The following is a 25,745-nucleotide window of genomic DNA, read 5'->3' as shown; positions in this document are numbered from 1 at the left end:
ATGAGCTTGAAAATGTGACACTCCCCTTCCCCCAAAGACTCAAAAGCCAGAAGGCAAATAAAACAGGAGCCCCAAATTCATAAAAAATGTCATGATTTTTAAAGCCAATCTCCTGATTTTGGGGGTGGGGGGGCCACCTTTGACTCCTGAGTTTTTAACATTTAGGGCTGGCAATACTGCTTCTGCCATCATTCAGAGGCCTCACTCAAGAGTGGGGTTTGCACTGTGCTAGGTGCTGTACAAACACATATGAAAACAAGGGACCTGATCCATCACTGCCCTGCACCATTTGGAGGCGTTGTATGAATGAGGCTAACGTGCAGCAGAAAGGAGAGACAGTGAGGTCTAGTGGGTAGAGCACTGGCTGGTGAATTAGGAGACCAGAGATCTATCCCTGGTTCTGCTTCTGACTTGCTGCATGACCTTGGGCAACTCCGCTCACCTTTCACCCATTATCTGTCTTGCGTATTTAGACTATAAACTCTTCTGGGTGGGGCTGTCTCTCACCAGGTGTTTGTACAGCAGCTAGCACAATGGTGCCCTGATCTTGGTTGTGGCCTCTAGACCAGGGGGAGTCAATTATTTTTGTCTCGGTCCAAATTTCTTGGTCAAGGTATAGTCAAGGTCCAGAATCCGGAGAAAATAATAAAAAACAACAATAATGCTAATACTAATAATGAGTAAATAAAAAGATTTTGGGGTCCATTCAAAAGCATCTGATGATCTGGATTTGGCCAACGGTCCCACTTATTGACCAACCCTGCTCTAGACGCTACTGCTATATAAATAATCTGTTTCAGGGTTTTATCACCACAGTATCAGAGCACAAGCCATAATAATGGCAGCACGTTGTGCTCAGTTTGCGCTCGTGTATATGACACCACAAGATGCAAGGCACAGGTGGGTCAGACCCAGGGCCCCCACCCAGAAGAGTTTACAATATAATTCAGAAGCTCAGCCACTGACAATGAACCGTGTTGTTTTACACACTGAGGTGACCCCGTGTGAACCAGTGGAGCTATTTCAAGACAGACAAGCTGAGACACTCCTGGGTTGAACCATTCCTGGACAGGTTTGGGAATGGCCTGCGTATTTCTCCAAATTGATCTTACGTGGACATGTTGATTTGTTGGTTTTTTGTATGGTGACAAAGTTCCTCCATATGCTGAGTATACACCATAAACCACAACAGCTGGGCTGCCTTATATTTGCTAATGATCTCCCTGGGAACAAGACAGCATAATCTGCTAGAAGTCTCTGAGGCGGCTTATAGAAGTCAGGAGGGCAGGAGATGCCTGGCTATGAACAGAAGAGGTTGCTCACATTTTTGCAGGAAGACAGTGGTAGGCAGACGGTTAGGTGAATGGCAGCCTTGGAAGATGCAACACTTTAATTTTAAGCACCATGCACTCAAATACACATATTAGTCTGGCAAGGAGGTGGGGTAGATGTCTCAGGGGAATGGTGATCATATGTGGGGGCCTTTCACCTCTAGGGCACACCCAGCTCAGACCAGCAGTCACCGAAAGTTACCACTGTGGTCAGATGTTTGGCTGCATGTGTGTATTCTCCCTGCGTGCTGTCCCAGCTCTGCACAGACAGTTGGCACAGCAGACCTCGATCAAACCGCCCAATGACCACAAGATCCGTTAAGGTATGAAGGCACCCAGCCAGGTTTATTGTCCACGAAGCACAGTAATAGCACCTGGTAGACTCTACAAGGATACTAAGACATGGATGCCCGTGACAACGGACGCAGCTCAGTCCATGGTGGGACTTTCCACTGCCCCCTATGCTGGGCAAAGATACTCCCTCTGAGATACAACTTGTACCCCGATACAAACACATTAGTACCGCCCTTCTGACATAGTTAGTTACTGCCCCTGACGTGGCTAATTATCATCCATCACCTTCTACATATTGGTTTGATTATTATTACGTACTGTCATCCTGACCTTAGCTTTTAGGAGGGGTCAGTGTGTTCCTGTTATCCTTGGGGAATGTTTTTGTAGGCCAGCATGGCAGGGAAGGTGGCCCTGATGCTGCCCATGCTGTATCCGCTTGATCAATAACTAAAGGCGCTCATTCGCCATGACGGTCAGCCTGGTACTTATCAAGAGCACAGAATACACAAGACAAAATAAAAAAGTAGGTGAGCACACTAACTTGGGTTGGAGACCAATGCTCCGGCCACCATTCAGCATGGCACTTAACCGTGTGCCTGCTGCCTGGTCTCCATACAGATGTTGTAGCAGCTTAACAACGTTAATTAGGCCTGGTCTCCAAGTTTTACCAGTAAAACTTGCCTCATTTCAACACACCTCTGCATGTGTCCACACTCAGTTTTGCATTCTGTTGGTAAAACCCTGACTTTCTGTGTGTCATGGTCAGCCAACTCCATGGACAACCCAAGCCATCTCAGAGCCCTATCCCAGAGGTACCATCACTGAGTAGATGCTGCATTCGCTGTTCTGCTGTCAACAGTCCTCCAACAACAGTCCCACAATGGCCCCATCCCTGCGACGACCACAGCTCTGGTCACAATTCTGCTGCCCAGGAGTTGCAGGGACCAGAAGTCTGCCCATCACCTTTAAAACCTCTACCGTGTTTTTGAAATGCCTCTCTCTCTGCTAGCCCACCTTGGCGACCACACAGGTATGGCTCCATGTAAAGCTCCAGATAAACCTGGTGCTGCTGCCTGGTCCAGGAAAGAAGCCTTGGATTTCCTCAGCTTGTGGGAGGAGGAGGAGTGGAAGCCCAGCTGCAGAATAACTGCAGAAACATCTCTTCGGACATCAGAGAGGAGTGACTTTTTTTTTTTTTACACTGTATAGCTATTCTGGTACAACTCTAGTATAGATACACTTATTCCATTAAAAATGCTTTTTGCCAGGATAGCTTGTTCCCCTTCCCATACAGCAATGGCTGCACCAATATAAGCACCTTTATACCAGTGTAATTGCATCCGCTCTAAGGGGTTGCACCAGCTCTACCCAGACAGCAGAGTGCTACAGTTTCTGTGTGCAGACAAGGTCTGACTTTTAGCCGTAGTCCCATTGATGGCAACCCACGTGCTCAAAGCACCTTGCTGAATCGGGCCTCTCTCTTCACAGGAATTGCAGCGTCGTCTTCGAAGGCTCTTTCCAAGCGCCAAAGCGTGGTGTTGTCTGCCTGTGCAGTCTCATCGCAGAGTCTCTAGGAATGAGCTTCAGTCAAGTACGTGATTAAGAGACTCAAACCCCAGGACAGAGGGGTTCTGGTTTTGGTATCACCTGCCTGCAATGGGCTCCCTCAAATCCTTCTCAATGCTTTGATGTTTTCTTGCTCCTGTTCTGTGTTTCCAACCCCAGGTCTAAAAAATAACGCAGCGAAACGGTAAAAGTGAGCCCTGGCTAATTAGGGATATATGTAGTGAGCTGATGGGATAGAAAACAAACCCTGTTGTTCCCAGGGCTGGTGCCTCCCCCTTACTGTGGTCTGACATACACTGTGTTCTCCAGAAACTCCCAGGGGCCTCTGCCCAGCCCTGCATTCACTGTTACCCAGAATCCACTGGGGCTCCTGCCAAACTCAGCGTCACATTCACTGTTACCCAAAGACCCCGGGCTCCTGCCCAGCCCCAGACATGCATTTGATTGAAGTCCCTGGGGTTGCTCCTCAGACCCTGTGCTGTGTTCTCTCTTATCGTCTTAGTGACCCTCCGAATACCATAGCCTAGGCCCTAGGCCCTGCCCTCCATCACATCAGAGATGTCACCACCCAGTCACGATCCCTATAACCACTAAGCCCTGGGTTGGGTGAGCAGAGATCACCGCTCTTCAGCTGCCGAGCTGTCCTCCCGCAGTGGCTGCACGCGCTGCCTCCACAAGGCTCTCCCGTTCCCACAAAGCAAGCGACACGTGGACGGTGATTTGAACCCTGGCCTCACTCTAAAGGTCTCAGAGCAATAAGTCAGAAGGCTGGGGCTTGGCATAACCCATTATGTCCTTTGTACCTTTTCCTCGGGGAAAAGTCCTGTAGAATTTAACAGAGATGAAAGCAACAGGGTTCTATTATTACAATGACCTATCGGGCGAGATCTTCAGCTGGTATAAAAAGTGTCGCTCCACAGAGGTCAAGGAGACCATGAGCTAAGGATCTAGTCACAAAGGGCGAGGCTTTGACCCATCCCATTGCACTTTATAGCAGGGATGCGATTCTCTACTCAGTTCTACAGGGTGGTGCAAAGACCCTTCAGAGAGGTGATGAGCCTCTGTGAAAGGAGTAAAGATTTTCTGTAAGGGTGGGGATGTGTATTAGGGCGGCTTCCCTCGGGGCTGCCAACTGTGCTAGTCCACACAGAGCTTAGAAAAATCCCTTGCTTAAGTTTCCGACTGACTTCTGTTACTGTAAATTCCAGCGCTGCAAAGGGGAGAGACGCCGGGGAAGGGGAGGAGTGGGAGGGTTACTGGGGCAGAGGGACAGACAGCTCAGCCTCGCCACCTGGGGTTTCGTCCCGGAGCTGTGCAGTGGCCTGTCTGTACCTGAGGAAGCTGGGGTTGGGTGTCACTGGGCAACAGAAAACTGCTGAGCAAGCAGCCTTAGGGGTCTGCGCACTGAACTGAGCAGGGAGGAGGAGCTGGCTTGCTGGGGAAAACTCAGACACAGAGGCCTCAGGCAAGGTCAGGGAGAGACACGGACACCAAAGCACTTAGCAAGAGCCGCAAGGGCATGAGGAAAGCTCGGAGCTGTAGGGCAGTCAGTCCTGGCTCAGTTACGTGTCTGGAGCATCCCAGTCACAGCCATTATTAATGTGCTCCCTGAAGGTACTCGCCACCGCAGGATGCGATCTGCATTGGGAATACCAGGGGTATTTTCCTTTGGCTTTCACAGGTCCCAGATTGCTTCACACAAATGCTATACATGCAGCCCCATGGCAATGCAGCCACCTCTGGGGAGGAGAGCAGCAGACAGATACACAGCACCATGCAAACCAGTGGGAAGGGGGATATTTTGGTCAAGGGGCTGAGGACCAAGCCCTGCTCTCACGTCAGTGCTCCATTTCGTTCACAAGGAAGCCGGGCACCTCAGTCCAGGTTCATCTCCATTTGGCTCTGCCTGTGGCTGTTTTGTCTTCTTCAGAAACAGGGCCTTATCGGGGTGAGACCGGGTTCGACCCAAGCGAGTGCATGGCGGGCAGAACACACACGGGTAGACAAAATAACAGCTCAGCAGATCAGGCCTGGGCTGGAGCCAGAGGAGGGAGAGAACACAGCAATCTTGCGCAGGTGCAGGTTCAAGGGCGGCTGCTTGGTGCTGATGGGTTTTTCCTGTACTATCCCTTCGACCTAGTTCCCATGGACAGTAGCTGAGTGGGGGAGAGGAGGAGGAGAAGGAAAGAAATTGTGAAAAAGAAGGGGGCTGCAAAGCTGAAGCAATGTGCTCTCTAGCTGTTCCTCTAGCAATTCCTAACAGTGCAGCAATGTGCTCTCTAGCTGCTTCGCAAGGAGTGCTTCCAAAGGAGTGATCGGCACAAGGTGCTTCCATCCTGATTAACTGAGAGCCCCTCTCCCCATGCTGCCCCATGGCAGCTGAGCTCCTTCCTTAGCAGCACTGGAGCTAATGCTCTGATCACCTCGGGGACAGGATGCCGGGCATCCCCAGTGACGGGACTCTGCAATTTGATTCCTCTACTCGCTTGTCAAAGCCAAAATGGCGCATCGGCTTCTGGGCCGGCTTGCTCTCCCAGGCTATTGCTAGGGTAGGAGGGGAGGCGGGTGTGGGAATCTAGGGGTTCCGGGTGGACCTTACATTGGACCTAATCATTGCTGACAGTAATACTATAGGCCTGACATCCAGACCTCCCATTGACTTCAACTGGAATTGTGGGGGCTCAGCACCTCTGACAATCAGGCCTTCTCTCTGGGGGTAGAGCGATCATGGTGATGGGTCGTACAGAAACCCAACTGAGAGATAACTCTGAGGGTGAGCTATTTGGAGCAGGACCTTTTTATTGTTCACCTGTACAGTACGAAGCACGATGAAGCCCTGGTCCCTGACTGGGGCCTGCAGGCGCTACCCTAACACAACTACAGCAGAACCTCAGAGTTACAAACACCAGCGTTACGGACTGACCAGAGGAACCCGCCCCCCCCCCCCCGGACCCGGAAGCACGCAATCAGGCAGCAGCAGAGACAGAAAACCAAAACAGCAACAACAAAAGCAAACAGTAACTGTGCGAAACGTAAACTATTAGAAAAAAAACAAAAGGAAAGCAACATTTTTCTTCTGCACAGTGAAGTTTCAAAGCTGTATTAAGTCAATGTTCAGTAGTAAACTTTTGAAAGAACAATCATAACGTTTTGTTCAGAGTTATGAACATTTCAGAGTTACGAACAACCTCCATTCCCGGGGTGTTTGTCACTTTGCAGTTCTACTGTAAACGATAGACAGATAGGGGTTGTTTTTTTTTAAGCATAGTTGGAAATGGACTCAGAGCATTGGATGGGCTCCTTTTTACAAGCTGAAAACAAAATAACCAAACAATTGGGAGTGGCCATGAAGAATCCAATGAGTTGCACATTGTTCCTTAATTCATAATGAAATCACAAACACAAAAAAGAGTCTGTTATCTTGTTCGCTGTCGCATATGCTTAGTCTCTGAAAATCAGACCCACATATCTCAGGTCAGGCACCTAACATACACCCAAAGTAGTGGCTACTTTTGAATATTTTGTCTTTAACCCCACTGTGCCTCAGATTCCCCATCAGTAATTCTGGGATAATATTGACCTACACTCCCCCCCGCCCCCCCCGGAATGAATTAATTCAGTTCCTATTTCTGAAAGGCCTAGGGTACAATTCTTCTCTGGGCAGAGGGCCAGCCCAAAGTCCATGCCCTCATTAAGCCCTGCTTAAACTGAAGCACAAGGTCTTTGTGCTTAAACTCAGGTGAGATTTGAGTGGCGCATGGGCCATGTGCATGAGCTCCTCATGGGGAAGGTACTAGAGAGCTGCTAAGTATCAGCATTATTGTGAATGGGTCACACTGAGGTGCTGCTGTGTCAGAAGTCCTGGGAATTCTCACTGGAGCAAAAGAACTTAGTTGACCATATTTTTCCAACGGCTGGAAGATAACTTAATACTCAACTATTTGACATTGTCTCTCTCTCTTTTTTGCTTCTGGGAACGCTGATGTAATCCCAGGGCTGAGCTTTGTACAAACAAGGCTCTTATTATGACACAAGCCAGTCCCTGGAGTATCCAGTCCCTGAACTGCAAGAGGCATGCTCCTTTAACAAACAGAAAGCCCATTCCCTCTCTTGGTCATCCTTTCTAATCCCCCACTCCCTACCTCAGCACCACACCATGTTAAAAGATCTCCAGCAACCCCAGATGGCTTGTTTTGGCAAACCAAAGAGTCTGGTAGCTCGGTAGCCTTCCAGTAGCTCCTGAAAGCTGGAAATATCCTGCAGGGTATGATAAAATTGCACTGCTCTGTCAAAAGAATATTCTTTCCCAAATCATTTGCAGCAGTCACATCAGGACAAGTTAGACCCCACATCCACACTGGCTAGGCTGGCGGAACAGCAGGAGAATGGGGAGGAGCAATGGGGCCATGAGTGGGGTCACGCACACAAAAGGTGAACAGCATTCTTGTGAGCAAGCAAGAGCAAACATGGACTAGGGGGAATGATGGTGGCAAAGGAGGGTCATGCAGATAAACAGAAGAAGATCACATCTCAACTCAACCTGGGTGAATTGAACGTCTGTGCAACGCCGGATCAAGTCCTTTGCACCACTTCAGTCCCACTTACTATTTTGAGAGCTTATCCATTTGTAACACACTCTGTCTGGGTAGACGCCCCAAGAGAATATGGCCCCTATTCCAAATTAGGGTGTCAACAAAAAAAAGTAATCACGATTAATCACATTTAATCACAATAAATTTAATACCAATTTAAATTTATTATAAACATTTTGGATGTTTTTCTACATTTGCAAATATATTGATTTCAATTACAACGCAGAATACAAAGTGTAGAGTGCTCACTTTATATTATTATTTTTTAATTACAAATATTTGCACTGTAAAAAAAGATAAAAGGTAGTGCAATCTACAAGTCGAAGCATGAAGGGGCACACAAGTATTTTGCATATCTGGCACATAAATACCTTGCAACATCCACTACACAGGGCCAGGTGAACGCCTGTTCTCACTTTCAGGGGGCATTGCAAATAAGTAGCGGGCAGCATTATCTCCCGTAAATGTAAACCAACGTCTTTGTCTTAGCCATTGGCTGAACAAGAATTAGGACTGCGTGGACTTGTAGGCTCAAAAGTTTTACGTTGTTTTGTTTTTGAATGCAGTTATGAAACAAACACAAAAATTCTCCATTTGTAAATTGCACTTCCATGATAAAGAGATTGCACTACAGTACTTGTAGGAAGTGAATTGAAAAATACTGTTCCTTTTATCTTTTTTACAGTGCAAATATTTGGAATAAAATAATAATAATAAAGTGAGCACTGTACACTTTGTGTTCTGTGTTGTAATTGAAATAAATATATTTGAAAACATAGAAAAACATCCAAAATATTTATAATTCATTTAAATTGGTATTCTATTATTGTTTAGCAGTGCGATTAAATACTGTGATTAATCGTGATTCATTTTTTTAATTTAGTTCATTTGTTTTGAGTTAATCGCTTGAGTTAACTGATTAATTGACAGCCCCATTCCAAATGTATTTTCAATACCAGTGAGTTGCAATTTAAGAATGAAAAGGGGGTGACAGAATCAAAACATGGTCACAAGATGCAAGAACAACTTGGGGGGCATTCTCTTGCCCATGCTATACATGAGGTCAGACTAGATCACCGGTGGGCAAACTACAGCCCGGGGGCCACATCCGGCCCTCCAGATGTTTTAATCTGGCCCTCGACCTCCCGCTGGGGAGCGGGATCCGGGGCTTGCTCCACTTCGTGAGGCTCCCAGAAGCAGCGGCATGTCCTGCCTCCGGCTTCTATGCATAGGGGCAGCCAGGGGGCTCCACATCCAGGAACCGCGGTCAATGGGAGCTGCAGGGAGGCACCTGCGGACAGAGCAGTGCTCACAGCCTCCCGGCTGCTCCTCCGCGTAGGAGCCAGAGGGGGGACATGCCACTGCTTTTGGGAACTGCTTGAGGTAAGCGCCACCTGGAGCCTGCACCCCTGCACCCCTCCCGTGCCCCAACCCCCTGCCCCAGCCCTGATCCCCCTCCCGCCCTCCGAAACCCTCAGTCCCAGCCTGGAGCACCCTCCTGCACCCCCAACCCCTCATCTCCAGCCCCACCACAGAGCCCGCACCCCCAGCCGGAGCCCTCATCCCCTCCCACACCCCAACCCCCAATTTCATGAGCATTCATGGCCCGCCATACAATTTCCATACCCAGATGTGGCCCTTGGGCCAAAAAGCTTGCCCACCCCTGGACTAGGTGATCACAATGGTCCTTTCTGGCCTTAAACACTCCAGACAAGGATAAAAGGGAAGAAAAACAAAGAAATCACAATAGGCATTTTCCACAGATGACCCAAGCTAGGAGAGAGAGAGAGAAAGAAAGCAAACAGAAGGCCCAGGCCAACTCTCCTGGTACTTAAAACTGCAGGAAGCCACACAGGAGAGACTTTAACTATCCAGATGTCTGTGGGATAATAAACACAGCTGGGCATATACCACCAAAGAGATTCCCAGGGAATGGCGAGGAGACAGTTTTATGCTCTAGAAAGTCTTCGCCAGAGGAAAAGCTACCTCTGATCAACTGCCAGTGTAACACCATGACTCTGGGTGAGCTGTTGGTATCAGGGATTGAACCTGGGCCCTCTGGCTTTATGTGCACAAGCCTCTACTGCCTGAGCTAAAAGACCCAGCCCTGCAGCACCAATGGACAGAGGGCTGGCCTACGTTACCACAAAAGTTAATGTAACTTACATTGGTTAGAGGTGTGAAAACAACACCCCCCCCCCGAGCAACGTAAGTTACATCAACTTAAAGTGCAGCCAGACCGCACTATGTAGGTGGGAGACGCTCTCCTGCCAACATAGCTTCTCGCCAGACGCACTACATGAGGGGGTTTCAAACAAGTCCTGAAACAACTCTAGAAAACAAAGAGTAAGGAAAACTCCTGCAAGAAAGCTTCGGCTGACATGGGGTGGGGCAGATTGCGTCACCACTGATAACTGTGTGGCTTCTTGCACCTTACTCTGAAGCATCTGGAGTTGGTCACTGTTGGAGACAGGACTAGTTGGACTATGGAGCTGATCCATGTGGGAAGTCTCATATTCCAAAATCTCTGGGGGTGGACTGAATGGGATCTGAAAGATCTTTTCCAAATCTCAAACTGGATTCCTGTGCCCTCCTGGAATGGACTTAATGTGGAGTCCCAAGGAAGACAAGACCCTGACCTGCATTCCTGCACCACTGGAAGGGATTGTGGGTTTACCCAGAACAGGAAGGCAGCTCAGTGGAAGGAGATCTGTTTAAAATAGGGTGACCAGATGTCCCGATTTTGTAGGGACAGTCCTGATTTTTGGAGCTTTTTCTTACATAGGCTCCTATTCCCCCCACCCCCATCCCGATTTTTCACACTTGCTATCTGGTCACCCTAGTTTAAAAATGTGGATCCCGGACAAGTGCTGATCTGGCAAATAATACAGCCTCAGCTTCAATAGCTGAGCATCCTACTTCCATCCCAAAGTTGTTAAATATGTCAGGAATGCTCCCCCTCCCCCTCCCCAGCTCACGCCAGCCTGGCTGCTGCACACAGAACATGCTACGCTCCCAGCACACAGAGACACCAAGCTGCAAAGAGTGGAATTCAGCCAGTTCCAGGCTCTCCCCCTGAAATACTGGAGCTCCATGACACAGCGGAGGATGGCAGGGCTGCAGGAAGGAGCTCAATCCTGCACTACCTGGGGGCGGAAGGGAGGGTCAGGCCTCATGCTCCACTCAATCCTTACTATTGCTCTTTATCCTTAGGGACTTGCGTGGCCCCCATCACCCCAGGAGTAGTGAGGCAGGGCAGTGCTATTTATGCCTCCATCACAGCTGGGAAACCTAAGGGCCTTACCCAAAGTCACACAGAAGGTCTGTGATGGGGCAAAGAATTGAACCCAGAGATCCAGGCTTGCACTCTAACCAGTGGGCCATCCTTCCTCTCTGCCAGGTCAATTACCGTTCTCATTCATTTGCTCTGTGGACACGTTCCTGCTAGGAACTGAAGTTCATTTCAATGCAGAGGGCTCAGTCCAGCTCTTTCACACAGACCCCCGCACCCCTGATCACCTTCCCATCATTCCTAGGCTGGACAGGAACCTGGGATCTGCAGCCAAAAGGCTCCACTTATCCCCTTTCTAATCGCCTGAGCCCACCCAATCCCCCAGATTGGCTCTTCTTTGATGGACCAGGGTGGATCAGGAACACCAGTTTAGATGGAAGTCGTGCAAACAGCACCCCTGCAGTTTAACCGAGAAAGCGCATCCTGCTTGTGCCTACATGGATGGGGCCACAACCCCATGAACCCACAGTACTATGTAGCCTTGCTGTGTACCCTGTCAGATAAGACTAGGGTGACCAGATGAACCTGACAAAATATCGGGACACATGGGGGAAGCAAAAAAAAACAACCAAAACCCGCCGGAGCAGCCAAAGCCGCAATATTGGGACAAATGGCATCCCGACCATGCATCGGTCAGGACGTGGGACAAAGAACTAAAAATCAGGACAGTCCCGATTTTATCGGGACGTCTGGTCACCCTAGCTGAGAGGAGAGTGCAGAGAGCACACGCTAGCTTGAATGGTCAGTAACGTGTCCCCATTGCATCTGGACAGGGCCAACAGCCCATCCCTGCCCCATATCCTTCCTGTGTTTATCCTCACGGGGTCGGAGTGTTTATCTGGCCTTGGGCAATCACTCAGCTCAGAGGCAGGCAGTCATTCCACAATGCTTAGCATTTCCTAAGCTTGGCCAGAGCCAGGCACGGCATTCATGTTAGACCAGCCATGGAGCCCAGGCACCGTGCAGGGAGTCCTATGAGCACATACCGGAGTGGGGATATATCCCAGTGCGTGTGCTGCAGAGGGAGTGACCCTCTGCACTAACCCTCTGCATCCACAGTCCTGATCAGAGTCCTGCAACTTGAGCTCACTCATTTGTCACGGGGGGGGGGGGGGGGGAATAAATTCCTCCCTCAAAAGTCTCCTGCCTAGCAGCAGCATCAGAGATTCCTTGGGGTGAAGTGGACGGTTACCTGGCACCAGCCTTGCTCACTGGTGAAGCTTCTGTTCCTCTGCTGGGCCTGCAGCGCACCTCCTGATTGCTGCAGTGTTTGAACAGGCAGGCTCCGGGATGTTTGCCTGGCAGCAGCCTCGGCTGTGCAAAGAGATTCCGAGAACAGCAAGGAGGGATGGAGACACAAACCAGGAAAGCAAGGGAGGCCCTCTGCGAGATTCCTCCCAGATGCACCACTCTGCAGCCCCCTGGCAGTGCCCCTCACTACCAGCCAGGGATGGGGAGCAAACAGCCTGTGAACACTGGCTAGGGATATTTGCTTTCCCATAGCATCTTCCTTCTGACCCAGACGCATGTCTGTCAAACACAAAAAGAAATTCAGCTTCACAACGTGTGCTGTGGAGCAGGTCATTCTCACGGATGCTGTTTTAACAGAGGGGGAAATCGAGGCACTGGGCAGGGAAGTGGCTGGCCAGGGAGTGAGCCAGTATCAGAGCTGGGGACAGAACCCAGGGACCCTCTCCTGGCATGTGCCCAATCGGAGCCAGGTATAGATCTTACTATAGTTTACTGGTGTCTGCCAGAAGCGAGTGAACAGTTGGTACAGCGGTGTCAGTTACAGGACTTGATTTAACTGAGGTCGAGAAAAAATCCCTTCCGGGCTGAGACCAGGCTAACATCAGTGTTCGGGCTTTGAGGTAACAGGGTACGGTGCTGGGGAAGGGTGGGAGCCCTGGGGGATTCTGGGGAACAGGGAATATGGTGCAGGGGCTGGGCAAAGGCTCTGGGGGATTCTGGGATGGAGCTGGGACTGGGCAGTAGCATGAAGAACTTGAGGGTTCCTTCTTCAGGGTGCATCCTCCTCAGTGCACCCTTGTATCCCTGCCCCTGGGCCTGGAGTTAGTGTGCTTTCCGCTCCTGCAGCGAGCCCCTCGCTGTATTCCTCAAGCTCTGCTAAATGTCTGTTGCTAGGTCCCTACTTCCGAGTGGATCCCCAGCTGCTCATCACCTTAACCGCTCTGCCTCCCTCCCTCTTGGCTCACATGGCAAGTGTGTAATTACAGACTTGGCGAGCTCCGAATCCCTGCTAATCACAGCCCGACCAGCCGCCAGGGCTGTCGGTACCATGGGATGCATCTGTGCAAACGGAGCGCAAAGGCAGAGCGCATCCCAGGCTTGCTGGCCGAGGGGGAGCGCGAGGAGAATGTTATGCGCCAAGGCACACATAGGATGGAAACAGCAGATGGTGCATGGACAGGAGAGAGCAAGACACAGAGAACTCACATATAAGTGAGTTATAAAAAGTACTAGATGAGTTCATGGAGAATAGATCCATCAGTGGGTATTAGCCAAAATGGTCAGGGATGCAACCCCATGCTCTGGGTGCCTCTAACTGCCAGCTGCTGGGACTGAACAATAGGGGATGGATCGCTTGATAATTTCCCTGTTCTTTTCATTCCCTCTGAAGCACCTGGTATTGACCAGGTGAGAAGACAGGACCCTAGACGAGATGGATCATTGGTCTGACCCAGGATGGCCTCTCATGTTCTTTAACTGTTTGTGGAGGGAATCAGAAAAGGGAGGGAGCCAGCATCCTTGGGAACAGAAAATGGGAGTGTTGGTGGTTCAGATATGGGGAACAGAGGAATCCAGAAGGGGACAGGGAGGAAAGGGCCTTTTTACACCAGGGCATTAGGCAAGTGGGATGGATTGTTGGGAAAGCAGATGGGGAAATGTGAGACCTGTTGTGTGACCTTCAGAAAGTCTCTTCCTCTCTGTGGGCCTCAGTTTCCACTCCTGCTCTTTGTCTGTGCTGAGGAGTCTAGACACTAAATAGACAAGACAGATAAAGGTAGAGACAGGAAGTATTATTCTTCCCTTTTTTACAGATGGGGAAACTGAGGTGCAGGACAGTGACTTGCCCAAGGTCACACAGAGCTGGGACTTGAACCCAGGCCTCCTGAGTCCCAGTCTAGCACACTGTCCCCTGCCCCTTCTCTCTCCTTTTTGTAGCAAGCTCAGCATTTTTGCCCTCTCCCCCCTTTGTCCACAACTTCTCTTGTCCAGGACTTAAGGCTTGCACAGCTCTATTCTCTGCCTTCATTTCTCCCCTTGCCTCCTTCATCCTGCCATTGTAGCACCGGCTATTGCAGGTGAACAGCTGCCCAAGGCAGGAGACACTGGGGCAGCTGGGCTCACTGACGTCAGTGCAGTTAGCCCGATTCACCCGCAGGCTACTTTGGGGTTGGGTAGAGAAGTTAGCCATGTTCGTGGGGGAAGCTGCGGAGACTGTGGAGCGGGGAGGCTGTTTAGGAGGTGTCTTAGGGATGGGATAATGCCCGGGTGGCTTTGGGTCTTGTTTTGTAAATCTCTGAGGTTAGCACACCCATGACATCTGGATCCCACAAAGCTTGGGGTGGGGCAGGTGGAATAATGCTTCTGATTTGGGTACCTCTCAGCTTAATCAGAGCCCACTCAACAATGAAAGGAGCTCAGCTGAGCTCTCTGGATTCTTAGGCCAGGAGGGACCATTGTGAGCATCTAGTCTGACCTCCTGCATAGCAATAAATGGTTTCCAGCTAACACATGCTCAGAGATGGGTCACAAACAGGAGATGGTCTGGTCACCCCAAAGGAGAGAGGGAGGGGAACTCTCCTTATGGGGGGGGGAGGACTCATCTTCCTACTGCTCCTGCTCCATTATTCTGAACAGACTAGATGCTTCCCAGCTGCCAGCTGAGGAAGCAGGGCAAGGAAGCAAACCCAACTCACGTCAAAGCCTCTCTGGAAGCAAGCGGAAAAGGAAGGATATTTATTAATCAAAGAAAGCTGCAAAGAGACACCGGGGGGACCACACACACACACACTTTCTCTCTCTCTTTCTCCCTCCTTCTCGAGTTTGGATTCAATCTGCAAATTCAAGTTGACTATGAAGACAGAACTGGAGCCAGCAGAGCTAGTCACTTGCTGAAAGAAGAGCTGCTGGAATGAAAAATATTTGGAATCTATTCAGCGGGGGTACCAGATTTTTTTTAATCCTTCCCCAGTTCTTCATGATCAAGGTCATCTGCATGGAAACAGGATCTTCAGAGGTGTGAGCAGGTTTTTCAGGAGGAAGAACAGTGTTTGTGGTTCATGGACAGGACTGGGAGCAAGGACTGCTGGGATCAGTTCCTGGCTTTGCTGCATGACTGTGGGGTTGATAGCACTGACTAACTCCCATTGTGCAGATGGGGAAATTGAGGCACAGAGAGGTGGAGTGGCCTGTCCAGTGTCACACAGCCAGTCATTGGCAGAAACAAGAATACAACCTGCAAGTCATGTCTCTCAAGCCATCCTCCTCTTATTGCAAAGCTGGAAAAGAACGCAGGAGTCCTGACTTCCAACCCACCCCTCCCCCCGGTGCTCTAATTATGAGACAACACTCCCTCCAAACCTGGAAAAAGAATCCAGGAGTCCTGACTTCCAAGTCCTCTGCTCTAACCACTAGGGAACCATTTGCCAGCACAGCTTTGCTGGTCAGGGATCATACCGCATCACACACCTGTCCAGCGTAGCTAAGATAGGAAGTATGGCAAGAAACCACCCTGGCTTAACCAGGAGATCTTCAATGATCTAAAAATAAAAAAAAGAGTCCTACAAAAAGTGGAAACTAGGTCAAATTACAAAGGATGAATATAAACAAATAACACAAATATGTAGGGACAAAATTAGAAAGGCCAAGGCACAAAACGAGATCAAACTAGCTAGAGACATAAAAGGTAACAAGAAAACATTCTACAAATACATTAGAAGCAAGAGGAAGACCAAGGACAAGGTAGGCCCGTTACTCAATGAGGGGGAAAAAATAACATCAGAAAATGTGGAAATGGCAGAGGTGCTTAATGACTTCTTTGTTTTGGTTTTCACCAAGAAGGTTGGTGGTGATTGGACGTCTAACGTAGTGAACGCCAGTGAAAATGAGGTAGGATCAGAAGAGGCTAAAAGAGAAAGAACAAGTTAAAAATTACTTGGACAAATTAGAAGTCTTCAAGTCAGCAGGGCCTGATGAAATACATCCCAGAATACTCAAGGAGCTGCCGGAGGAGATATCTGAGCCATTAGCGATTATCTTTGAGAAGTCATGGAAGACAGGAGAGATTCCAGAAGACTGGAAAAGGGCACATATAGTGCCCATCTATAAAAAGGAAAATAAGGACAACCCAGGGAATTACAGACCCGTCAGCTTAACTTCTGTGCCCCGAAAGATAATGGAGCAAATAATTAAGCAATCAATTTGCAAACATCTAGAAGACAATAAGGTGATAAGTAACAGTCAGCATGGATTTATCAAAAACAGATCTTATCAAACCAACCTGATAGCTTTCTTTGACAGAGTCACAAGCCTTGTGGATGGGGGGGAAACGGTAGACGTGGTATATCTTGATTTTAGTAAAGCTTTTGATACTGTCCCGCATGACCTTCTCATAAACAAACTAGGGAAATGTAACGTAGATGGAGCTACTATAAGGTGGGTGCAAAACTGGTTAGAAAACTGTTCCCAGAGAGTAGTCATCAGTGGTTCACAGTCATGGTGGAACAGCATAACGAGTGCAGTCCCGCAGGGATCAGTTCTGGGTCTGGTTCTGTTCAATATCTTCAGCAATTATTTAGATAATGGCATAGAGAGTACACTTATAAAGTTTGCAGACAATGCCAAACTGGGAGGGGTTGCAAGTGCTGTGTAGGATAGGATTAAAATTCAAAATGATCTGGATAAACTGGAGAAATGGTCTGAAGTAAATAGGATGAAATTCAATAAGGACAAATGCAAAGTACTCCACTTAGGAAGGAACAATCAGTTGCACATGTACAAAATGGGAAATGACTGTCTGGGAAGGAGTTCTGCGGAAAAGGATTTGGGGGTCATAGTGGACCACAAGCTACATATGAGTCAACAGTGTAACGCTGTTGCAAAAAAAGCGAACATCCTTCTGGGATGTATTGGCAGGAGTGTTGTAAGCAAGAGACGAGAAGTAGTTCTTCCGCTCTACTCAGCGCTGATTAGGCCTCAGCTGGAGTATTGTGTCCAGTTCTGGGCGCCACATTTCAGGAAGGATGTGGACAAATTGGAGAGAGTCCAGAGAAGAGCAACAAAAATGACTAAAGGTCTAGAAAACATGACCTATGAGGAAAGATTGAAAAAACTGGGTTTGTTAAGTCTGGAGAAGAGACGACTGAGAGGGGACGTGATAACAGTTTTCAAGTACGTAAAAGGTTGTTACAAGGAGGAGGAAGAAAAATTGTTTTTCTTAACCTCGGAGGATAGGACAAGAAGCAATGGGCTTAAATTGCAGCAAGGGAGGTTTAGGTTGGACATTCGGAAAAACTTCCAAACAGTCAGGGTGGTTAAGCATCGGAATAAGTTGCCTAGGAGGTTGTGGAATCTCCATAATTGAAGATTTTTAAGAGCAGGTTAGACAAACACCTGTCAGGAATGGTCTAGATAATTAGTCCTGCCACGAGTGCAGGGGACTGGACTGGATGACATCTCGAGGTCCCTTCCAGTTCTATGATTCTATGCCAGCAAAACTTTTAAATGTTGACCAGGCCTGAGCCTCTTGATGCCTCAGTTCCCCCGATCTGTGAAATGGGGAGAAGAGCAATTGCCTGCCTCGCAGGAGTGTTGTGTCACAGTTACCAAGCTAACTGCACCTTGGACCCCTTCTGGCCTCTCCAAGAGCATCCCCTCTCAGGCCTCGGGCCGTCACCTCTCTTTGGGTGGAATCACACAATTCTCTCACCCTCAGATTGGACCCTGGACTGCAGCCCCAGATACTAACTGTGATTGCCTTGTCAGGCTTGACTTATGTTCAATGCCCTCTGTTCTGTTCCTCTGGTAGGCAGTGACCAAACAGCCTTCTTAAAGCAACATATTGTTTATTTACGCATGTCTAATTTACCAGGTGTCTGTCCACCTTCCACATCCAGATCTAAACTTCCTACAGACACTTCAAGACCTCTAGAGTCTGGGTGGTATACTCTGTTCTCTCAACTAAACCAGGCAGTTTTCCCTGCCTGCTTCAGAGAGAGTGCCTTTAAATCCTGCTCTATCTTTTGATCAACCCCTTCCCAGGGATCAAGTCGTTTTTTAACTGCCTATAGCCCTTTGATGTGTTACCTCCCACCACTGGCAAAATAAACCTTGCAACTTCCTTGGAGACAGGCTGTAGGATCTTCCAAGCTAATAGCTTTCCCCACTGTCTTTCAACTGTGTGCTGGGATGTTCTTATCTGGGAGCTAGTGTCTTCTTTCGCCTGCAGCCCCACTGAATTAATACAATACCCGTGTATAATAAGCATTCCACTATCTGAATACAGTAGTTATACAGTCTCGCTCAATAACTAGGTTCCGATAGTTACTACAGATGCTTCTCATCTTTAGGACCTGCTAGATCCCAGCCATTGAGGCAATGTCCCCAGCAGCATCCGCTCTCAACGGTGCAGGAACTATCAGACCCCAGGTAGCCCTGGCTTGGAAATCTGAAGCCACTGGGAAATGGAGCTATGAGGCCCAGGGGGAAGCAGGGATTTCCTCTCTGTGGGGAAGGACACATGCCAGAGTTACTGTCAGTCTCTCTAGTGCACCAGCCCAGGTTTGGGGAAAGAGGACATTTTCTTTTCTTCCCCAAGTGCCTCCTTCTTCCAGCCTATGATGCTGCCGGCTCTCAGGTCCTCCTCTCCCGGCCGGAAACTGTTTGCGTGTGGCTGACCCCAGGAGACCTCATAATGAGTCAGTGCTGTCCAAGGCCTCTCAATCCACTCGCTCACTAGTCAGGGAGGCGCTGCAGCCCTGTCTCAAGCTGTATCACAACTTCAAAGGGTCACTGCTTGGACTGGGAACCTCCAGGAAGCATACAGGGCTGCTGATAGACCAGGAGGGGGCATTCTCTCCTCCCAAGCAATGCCCAGTATGATTCTAGGTGCTGCCTTAAAGACAAAAGCAGGTAAGAAATGCAGTCCTCAGGCAGATCAACCCCTGGAGATAACTGGTCCTTTCCTCTTCCATTCAGACAGTTCTTTCACCCACAAATTAAAGCCCCTTCAAATCTTTCCAATCTAGTTTGTCTTGCCAATCTCTCCCTTTCTGCTTGGGCTGCCTGTGGATGCTTTGCTTTGTTCTCTCCTTTCCTTCCTCTGCCAGAGAGGAGAGAGAAATCTGCAGGGAGTCTCTGTCCCATTCCGTCTCTAGCAGGCTGAAGCATCCTTCCTGTCCAAGTGCGCTGCAGGTGCTCCCTGTTCCTGCACAGCAGCAGTGCTGGTTGATAAGCCTTGGGAAGTCCTGCGTCCCTGTTGACATGACCCGCTGGCATGAATCAACAGCAGGAGGATTTCCCAAGCTGCTGGCAGCGTGTACAGAAGGGCAGATGGGAGGTGCAGCTGAGCCAAGCACGCAGCCTTGTGCTTTGCCATGGGAAATCCTGCCAGCTCGCCCCAGGATTAAAATTCAGCATGCAACTAAACCTTACCTATTATTCACCACACTGCCACCACCATGCCCTCCCAAAGCTGCAGGATGAGAGCTGACCTCTTCCCAGTTCAGTTTATTATAGAATCATAGCAATGTAGGGCTGGAAGAGACTTCACAAGGTCTTCCCCCTCGCCCCAACCCACACTGAGGCATGAGTAAGTCCAAGACCAAGACCATCCCTGTCTAGTCAGAGGACTGCTGCAGTGTGAAATGAGCCACGCCCCTGCACTAACAAACAAAATCCAAATGTCATGGTGTGAAATTCACAAGGCCTATGCACCGCTTTAAATCTGCAAACAATGCACTGATAGAGGAGATCCAAATGTCAAGCTGTGAAATTCACAAGGTCTATGCACCGCTTTAAATCTCCAAACAAAAGCCTCACGCTGGCTTCTGCTCAGTGGACGCACTTCACCCTGGATGAATAAATGACAACAGTTGGAATAGGTTTGTGCATCATGATGACAAATACAACTGTAACAAGTGATTTCAGTTGACTCAACATGGAAACTGGAATTTAGGTCAAGCCCTGCTCCCCTGCAACCACGTGTGTATGGTAGAGATACCCAAGGTATGATCTGGGAGTTCTTACATAGGCAGATGGTGGAGTTCGCTAACTATCCCAGTTATTTGGGGGATAACCCCAATCTTATTCCTGGTGATCAAGTATCCCACACCCTTTGCTATCCTGGATGCTCAGAGATCCAGAAATCAGGGCCCATGAAATGTCATCACACCCTTTCATATTGGAAGGACATTTTGACCAGCAAAGGGTCCAGACTAAACTCCTAGAACAGAATACCACGACACTTCAGAATGGGAAGATTCAAATCAGCCCTGACTCTGGGAAGGGGGAGGTCCAAAATCTGGATCCATATTTTCCAGCTTCACCCCCAAAGACATCACATTACAGAGGCAGAGTTACAACAGTAGCACATCAGGCTAATAGGAACTAGTGACTCACACAGGGCCAAACCCACAGCTGCTGTCCATCTCTAACGGGTCAGGAGACACCCAGGAGTTTGTTTTCATTGCTGAAGAGCTCAACAACGGTACATTAATCTCCCAAGGACAAAGCAAGCACAAACACTAGCTGTCCGTGTTTGGTTAGCACTTAATAGGGCGTTGTGTGTTCAAAGCTCTGTGCAAATGTTAACTCAGCCTTGTTCATAATAAACCAGTAAAGGTCAGTCAGTATCAACATCCCAATTTCACAGCTGGGGAAACTGAGGCATATAGCGGCAAAGGGGTTTGCCCACAGCTGCACAGCAAGTCAGTAGCAGAACTGGGAGCAGAATCCAGACCCCTATGCTCTAGCCATTAGCCCACACTTCCCTCCCAGGGAAGGCACCCAAGAGTCCTGACTGTCAGTCCCCTCCACTTATTCCAGCCACAAATTCACACTTCCATCCCAGACTTGGAAAGAGAACCCAGGAGTTCCTCCTGCTAAACTCCTGCTTATTCCTCTAGCCCACGGTGTACAAGAGGAAATAAAGCGATATTTAGTTGCTTTATAAACTGACTCTGTCACAAAAGATTGACTCAGTGGCAACAGATGGGCCCCCCACAGGACTTGCTAATCCCACGGGCAAGCCCCCCTATTAATACAGCAATTGTACAGAGCACTGTGGACAGAGATATACAAAAATTAAACAAAGCCCTTCTAAAACAAGACACCTCACTACACAAACAAGACACTGCACACTGCCCTGGGGAGGGAACAACCCACGTGTGAGGGTGTCAGTCATGTCGCTTAAGTACTTCAGATAGGACAATGATGAGGGCAGTATGAGAACCTATACACAGTAAAACAGAATAGATGGACATGGTTCTCCTGGTCCAAACAGGGGAGTGAATGCTACAGCGAAGGGCTCCTCTCCTACAGTTGCCAGCCCCCTGGGTTGAAATCGAGGGGGTGTTAGTCTGAGAGCTGCAGGGGATCCAAGTGCTTAGGACAGAACCCACAGCACACACAGGCTCTGATGCAGCTACTGCTCCTGGCAAACTACCAAGGGGCCCCTCAGCGCTGTGGAGTCTGGACTGCTAACTGACTCAACTGGCCTTGTCAGCACTGGTTCTCCACTTGTACGGTAACTCCCATCTCTTCGGGTGCCAGTATATTTATGCCTGTATCTGTACTTTTCACTCCAGGCATCTGAAGAAGTGGGGTTTTTTTATCCACAAAAGCTGATGCCCAAATAAATCGGTTAGTCTTTAAGGTGCCACCGGACTCCTCGTTGTTTTTGTGGATACAGACTAACATGGCTACCCCCTGATACTGGACTGCTAAGGCAGCAGCCGCCGCCATGGCTTTGAATCAGAGCCAGGGAGGTTTATTTTGACAGGAGGTAAGGAGACAGGACTGCAGGACCAGGGCCACTGTTTCCTTCTAGGGAGTGGGCACAGCTGTGATGTGGGAGCTTTGATGCCAAAGCTGGCAGGCCCCCAAGCCTGCCTGCATTTCTCAGGAAAACGCCTATTGGCACTACAGCAGGGTCTGGGCCAGTACCACCCTGGGGTAGGGCTGGGGGAAGCTCTGCAGCGGAGAGAGATGGCAAGGGGAACATTATGGAGGCTGTGAGCCACAGGGAGTTATCCCTGGTGGGCGGGTGGCCTCAGGATACCCGTGGCAGGAACTGTGCAGTGAAAACCAAATCCCATTCTTGGCTATTCCTACTGCTCCTTCTCCATGTGGAATTTAAGGGAGCCACGGAATAATTCCAAGTGCCAAGGAGTCAGCTGTTTCCGGCTGCTCTTAAAGTCCTAGGAAACTTACTGCAGCTGGTGCCTTGAAAAAAAAAAAAAACCAAAAAACACCACACAAACACACACGCTCCCAGAGCCTTGTGGGATATGTAGTTGGCCAGGCCAATCTTAGCAGAGGAACTGCTTCCCTGTCCTGTAAGAAGCAATGGGCAAGCTCCCATCCAACCCCCCGATCCCGAGTTGCACTTGAAGCTAATCGAGGGATAAAGAACTCTTCGGGATAGGGCCTCTGTTTGTGCAGTGTCTAATGGAGCCTGATTCAGACTGGGGCCTCCGGACGCAGCCACCATACAAATGGCAATAACTGACTTAGTCACATATGGATCCAATAAAGGTGGGGGGCAGGGCTCCGGCATGCCGCTCTGCGTGTGTCTCACACACAATGGACCAACAAGCACAATCAGAAAGAACGCCTCTGGACCTACCTCTTGTCTCTACCAACCTCTATTAATTTAATCAACAATTAAAGCCCCCTCTCCTACACACACACACACAAGGTGACAAAGTGGAGGCTGAACAAAGCAGATTTAAAGGGACAACTGGTTCCTGTGTCCAGAGCACAAGGTTAGGCTCTGCAACACCTGACCTACTGTGTGACCCTGGGCAACTCATGTCTGCTCTCTGGGCCTTAGTTTCCCCTCCCACCCTTCATCGCTCTTGTCTATTTCAATTGCAGGCTCTTTGAGGGCAGGGAGCATCTCTCATTCAATACAGCACCTGGCACAATGGAGCCCTGATCTCAGCTGGGGCCTGTAGGCAGGGCTTTGGAGCGGGGCCCGGAGCTGGAGCGCGGAGCAGCTGCAGAGCAGTGGAGCTGCAGGTTTTTGCCTGGAGCTGGAGTGGAGCCGGAGCACAGCTCCAAAGCCCTGCCTGTAGGTGCTGCTGTAATTTAAATACCAAACCCTTAGCCATCTCCTGGCCTGGCTTGCTCAAGGAAGATGATAAACATCATTCTAATACAATAATAACTGCACTTAGATGGTGCTTTGTACGATCACAGTGGCACACACACAAATTCAGGCCCCACTCCCACAATCCAATCTGCCCCAGGGGACCCCAGGACCCCTAAGGATCCCATTGCAGCTTTAAATTTTAAACTCCCTCACTGTTGGTTGGTAAAGCATCATGCTAGACTGATTAATAATAATGACTGGAATAATAATAAACAGTGATATATTACTACTTAGGCTTTACAGGGCTCTTTTCCTCAGCAGATCTCAAAGCACTTTACAAAAGACAGTCCTCGTTATCTCCATTTTACGTTTGGGGAAATGGAGGCACCAAGCAATGAGGTGACATGCCCAAGGACAGGCAGCAGGCTGGTGGCAGAGCCAAAACAGAGCCAAGTCTCCTCACTCCCAGCCCAAGTCTCAGCACCCAAGGCGCTGATGAAATAACATGTCACAATCACTAACTGAGATAACACTCCTCCCAGCCAAAATCCCTCTTTATCAATTGTAATCCAACCCCCAGGTTTATCACCGCCAGGCTTTTCCGCTGCTGTTTCGCAGCGGTTTATACAGCTGGGAGAAGGAAAGAACAAAAAGTTTTTGAAAAGTCTTTGGGTCCCGATCCTCCTCTTGCTTACGGCCCGATCCTGCCCCACTTGGTTCTGGAGCGGGATCCCACCCTTCACACCGGACTGAGACAGGAGTGAAACCGGTGTGAACGAGAGGAGACTTTCAGAGAGCTCGCAGCCACAAAGCCTGAGCTGCTAGTGGGCCAGCTGTGCCGGGGACTTGGGGAGTGATCCGGGCTGGAGGAGTCCGCCTGCTTTGACAGCTCCTCCTGGGGAAGCGGGAGAGCCCCCCTCTCCCTCCAGCCTCCTCCACGTCCGAAGTATAAACAGATGGATGGATGGATCCCCCCCCACACCACAGCGTAACCTCGTGGCAACTTCCTTCCCCCTCTCCCTTGCATGAGGTATGCTTAACTCCCCCCCCCAACCCTCCCCACAAAGAAACCCAAAACTCCCGGGGGGAGGAAAAACTCCTGCGGGGGGGGGAGCAAAGTTTCATTTCCTGCAGCACAAAGGGGGCAAAACAACCCAGAAAACTCAAGTCTCCAGCCCCGGAGCTTTTCCCTGCCCGAGGCTGTCTCTGCCCGGGCTCAGCTCCCTCCCAGCCCCGGCTGCAGGAGCAGCAACTTTGAAAGTGTCCCTTAAACACACACACACACCGGCCCCTTTCTTTTGTCTGCAGCTGCCCTGCCAGCCAGGCAGAGTCTGCATGACCCAGGCTCACCCAGCCCCTGTCCTCCGGTGGCCTCGCTGCTCCCCGCACCCGCCCATCAAGGGGCGCATTTGCACCGGGGGTTGGGGGGGGGACAGGGGGAGCCCTTTGGCCCTACCAGCTTTGCAAGGATCCTTATAGTCAATGGGCTCCGTGTCTTCCTCGTCCTCCAGCTCATAGGTGTAGTCGGGAAAGTCCAGGGCTGGCCCCAGCACCACGAAGGAAAGGAGCAGCCAGCACGCCCTGACGCCGGACATGCTGGCTGGCGAGTCCCGGGCAGACGCGCCTCGGGACCGAAGGGAGAAGCGGAGCGGGAAGGAGGGGGAAGGAGAGAAGTGGAAGGAGATGGGAGGGTTTCCCCCCTCGCTCTCTGTCTTTTTTTTTTTTTTTTTTTTTAGGGAAATGAGAGCTGGCGGGGGCGGGTTCAGGCCGGGAGCTCAGCCCCTCCAGCCTGCAGAGTTTGCTCGCAGCCCGGCTGGGAACGGGGCCAGCCCGGGGTGGGGGAGAAGCGGCTCCCAGAGATGCTCTTGCATCGCCGCTCACCGGCCAGGGAGCGCCCTCCTTGGGGGCCCCGGGCAACCCCCGCCGCTGGGGTACCCGCCTGCCCGGGGCTGGCCATGCCCGGCATCCCGTGGCGCGGCGTGGGGCCGTCATACCCCGCCCCGGTGTGGGCACCGGCTGGTCCCCGAGGGCTGGGTCTGCAGGGAGCTGCTGCGGGGCCCCTTCGTGTGGCAGGTTTCTATAGGGCGGCGGGGGGGGGGGTTCAGACCTGATCTCTGAGCTGCAGGGTCCCGGGGGGGCCCCCCGCCATGGTCCAGTCCCCTCGCCCACCGCTTTGGATGCTGCTCCTTGCAGCTAAGCCCAGAGAAAAGGGCAGCCGCCGGCTGCAGGGCTCCCAGCTGCGTGAGGAGAGATCCGGAGAGCTGAGAAACGCTGCCCCCTCTCTGCTCCGGCCCTTGGGATGTTTACTGGGGAGGGAGAAGGACTGGGAG

At 50.2% G+C, this 25,745-nt stretch overlaps 1 protein-coding gene across 3 annotated transcripts in view; it reads right to left on the bottom strand.

Annotated features, from left to right (window-relative positions):
- Positions 1-25,132, bottom strand: part of BMP1 (bone morphogenetic protein 1) — an 83,828-nt gene extending 58,696 nt beyond the window's left edge. For 2 of the 3 annotated variants that reach the window (XM_074940361.1, XM_074940364.1), the window contains exon 1: positions 24,872-25,132. In XM_074940361.1, the coding sequence (XP_074796462.1) occupies positions 24,872-25,010 (139 nt within the window). In that variant the 5' untranslated portion in view covers positions 25,011-25,132. The remainder of the gene's footprint in view (positions 1-24,871) is intronic. The other variant, XM_074940363.1, reaches the window with a different exon arrangement.
- Between the last annotated feature and the right edge of the window lie 613 nt (positions 25,133-25,745).

Source organism: Natator depressus, chromosome 26 (assembly GCF_965152275.1).
Source record: "Natator depressus isolate rNatDep1 chromosome 26, rNatDep2.hap1, whole genome shotgun sequence".
Classification (NCBI taxonomy): domain Eukaryota; kingdom Metazoa; phylum Chordata; order Testudines; family Cheloniidae; genus Natator; species Natator depressus.
The sequence above is the reverse complement of the archived record's forward strand: the minus strand, read 5'-3'. Positions and strand labels throughout refer to the sequence as shown.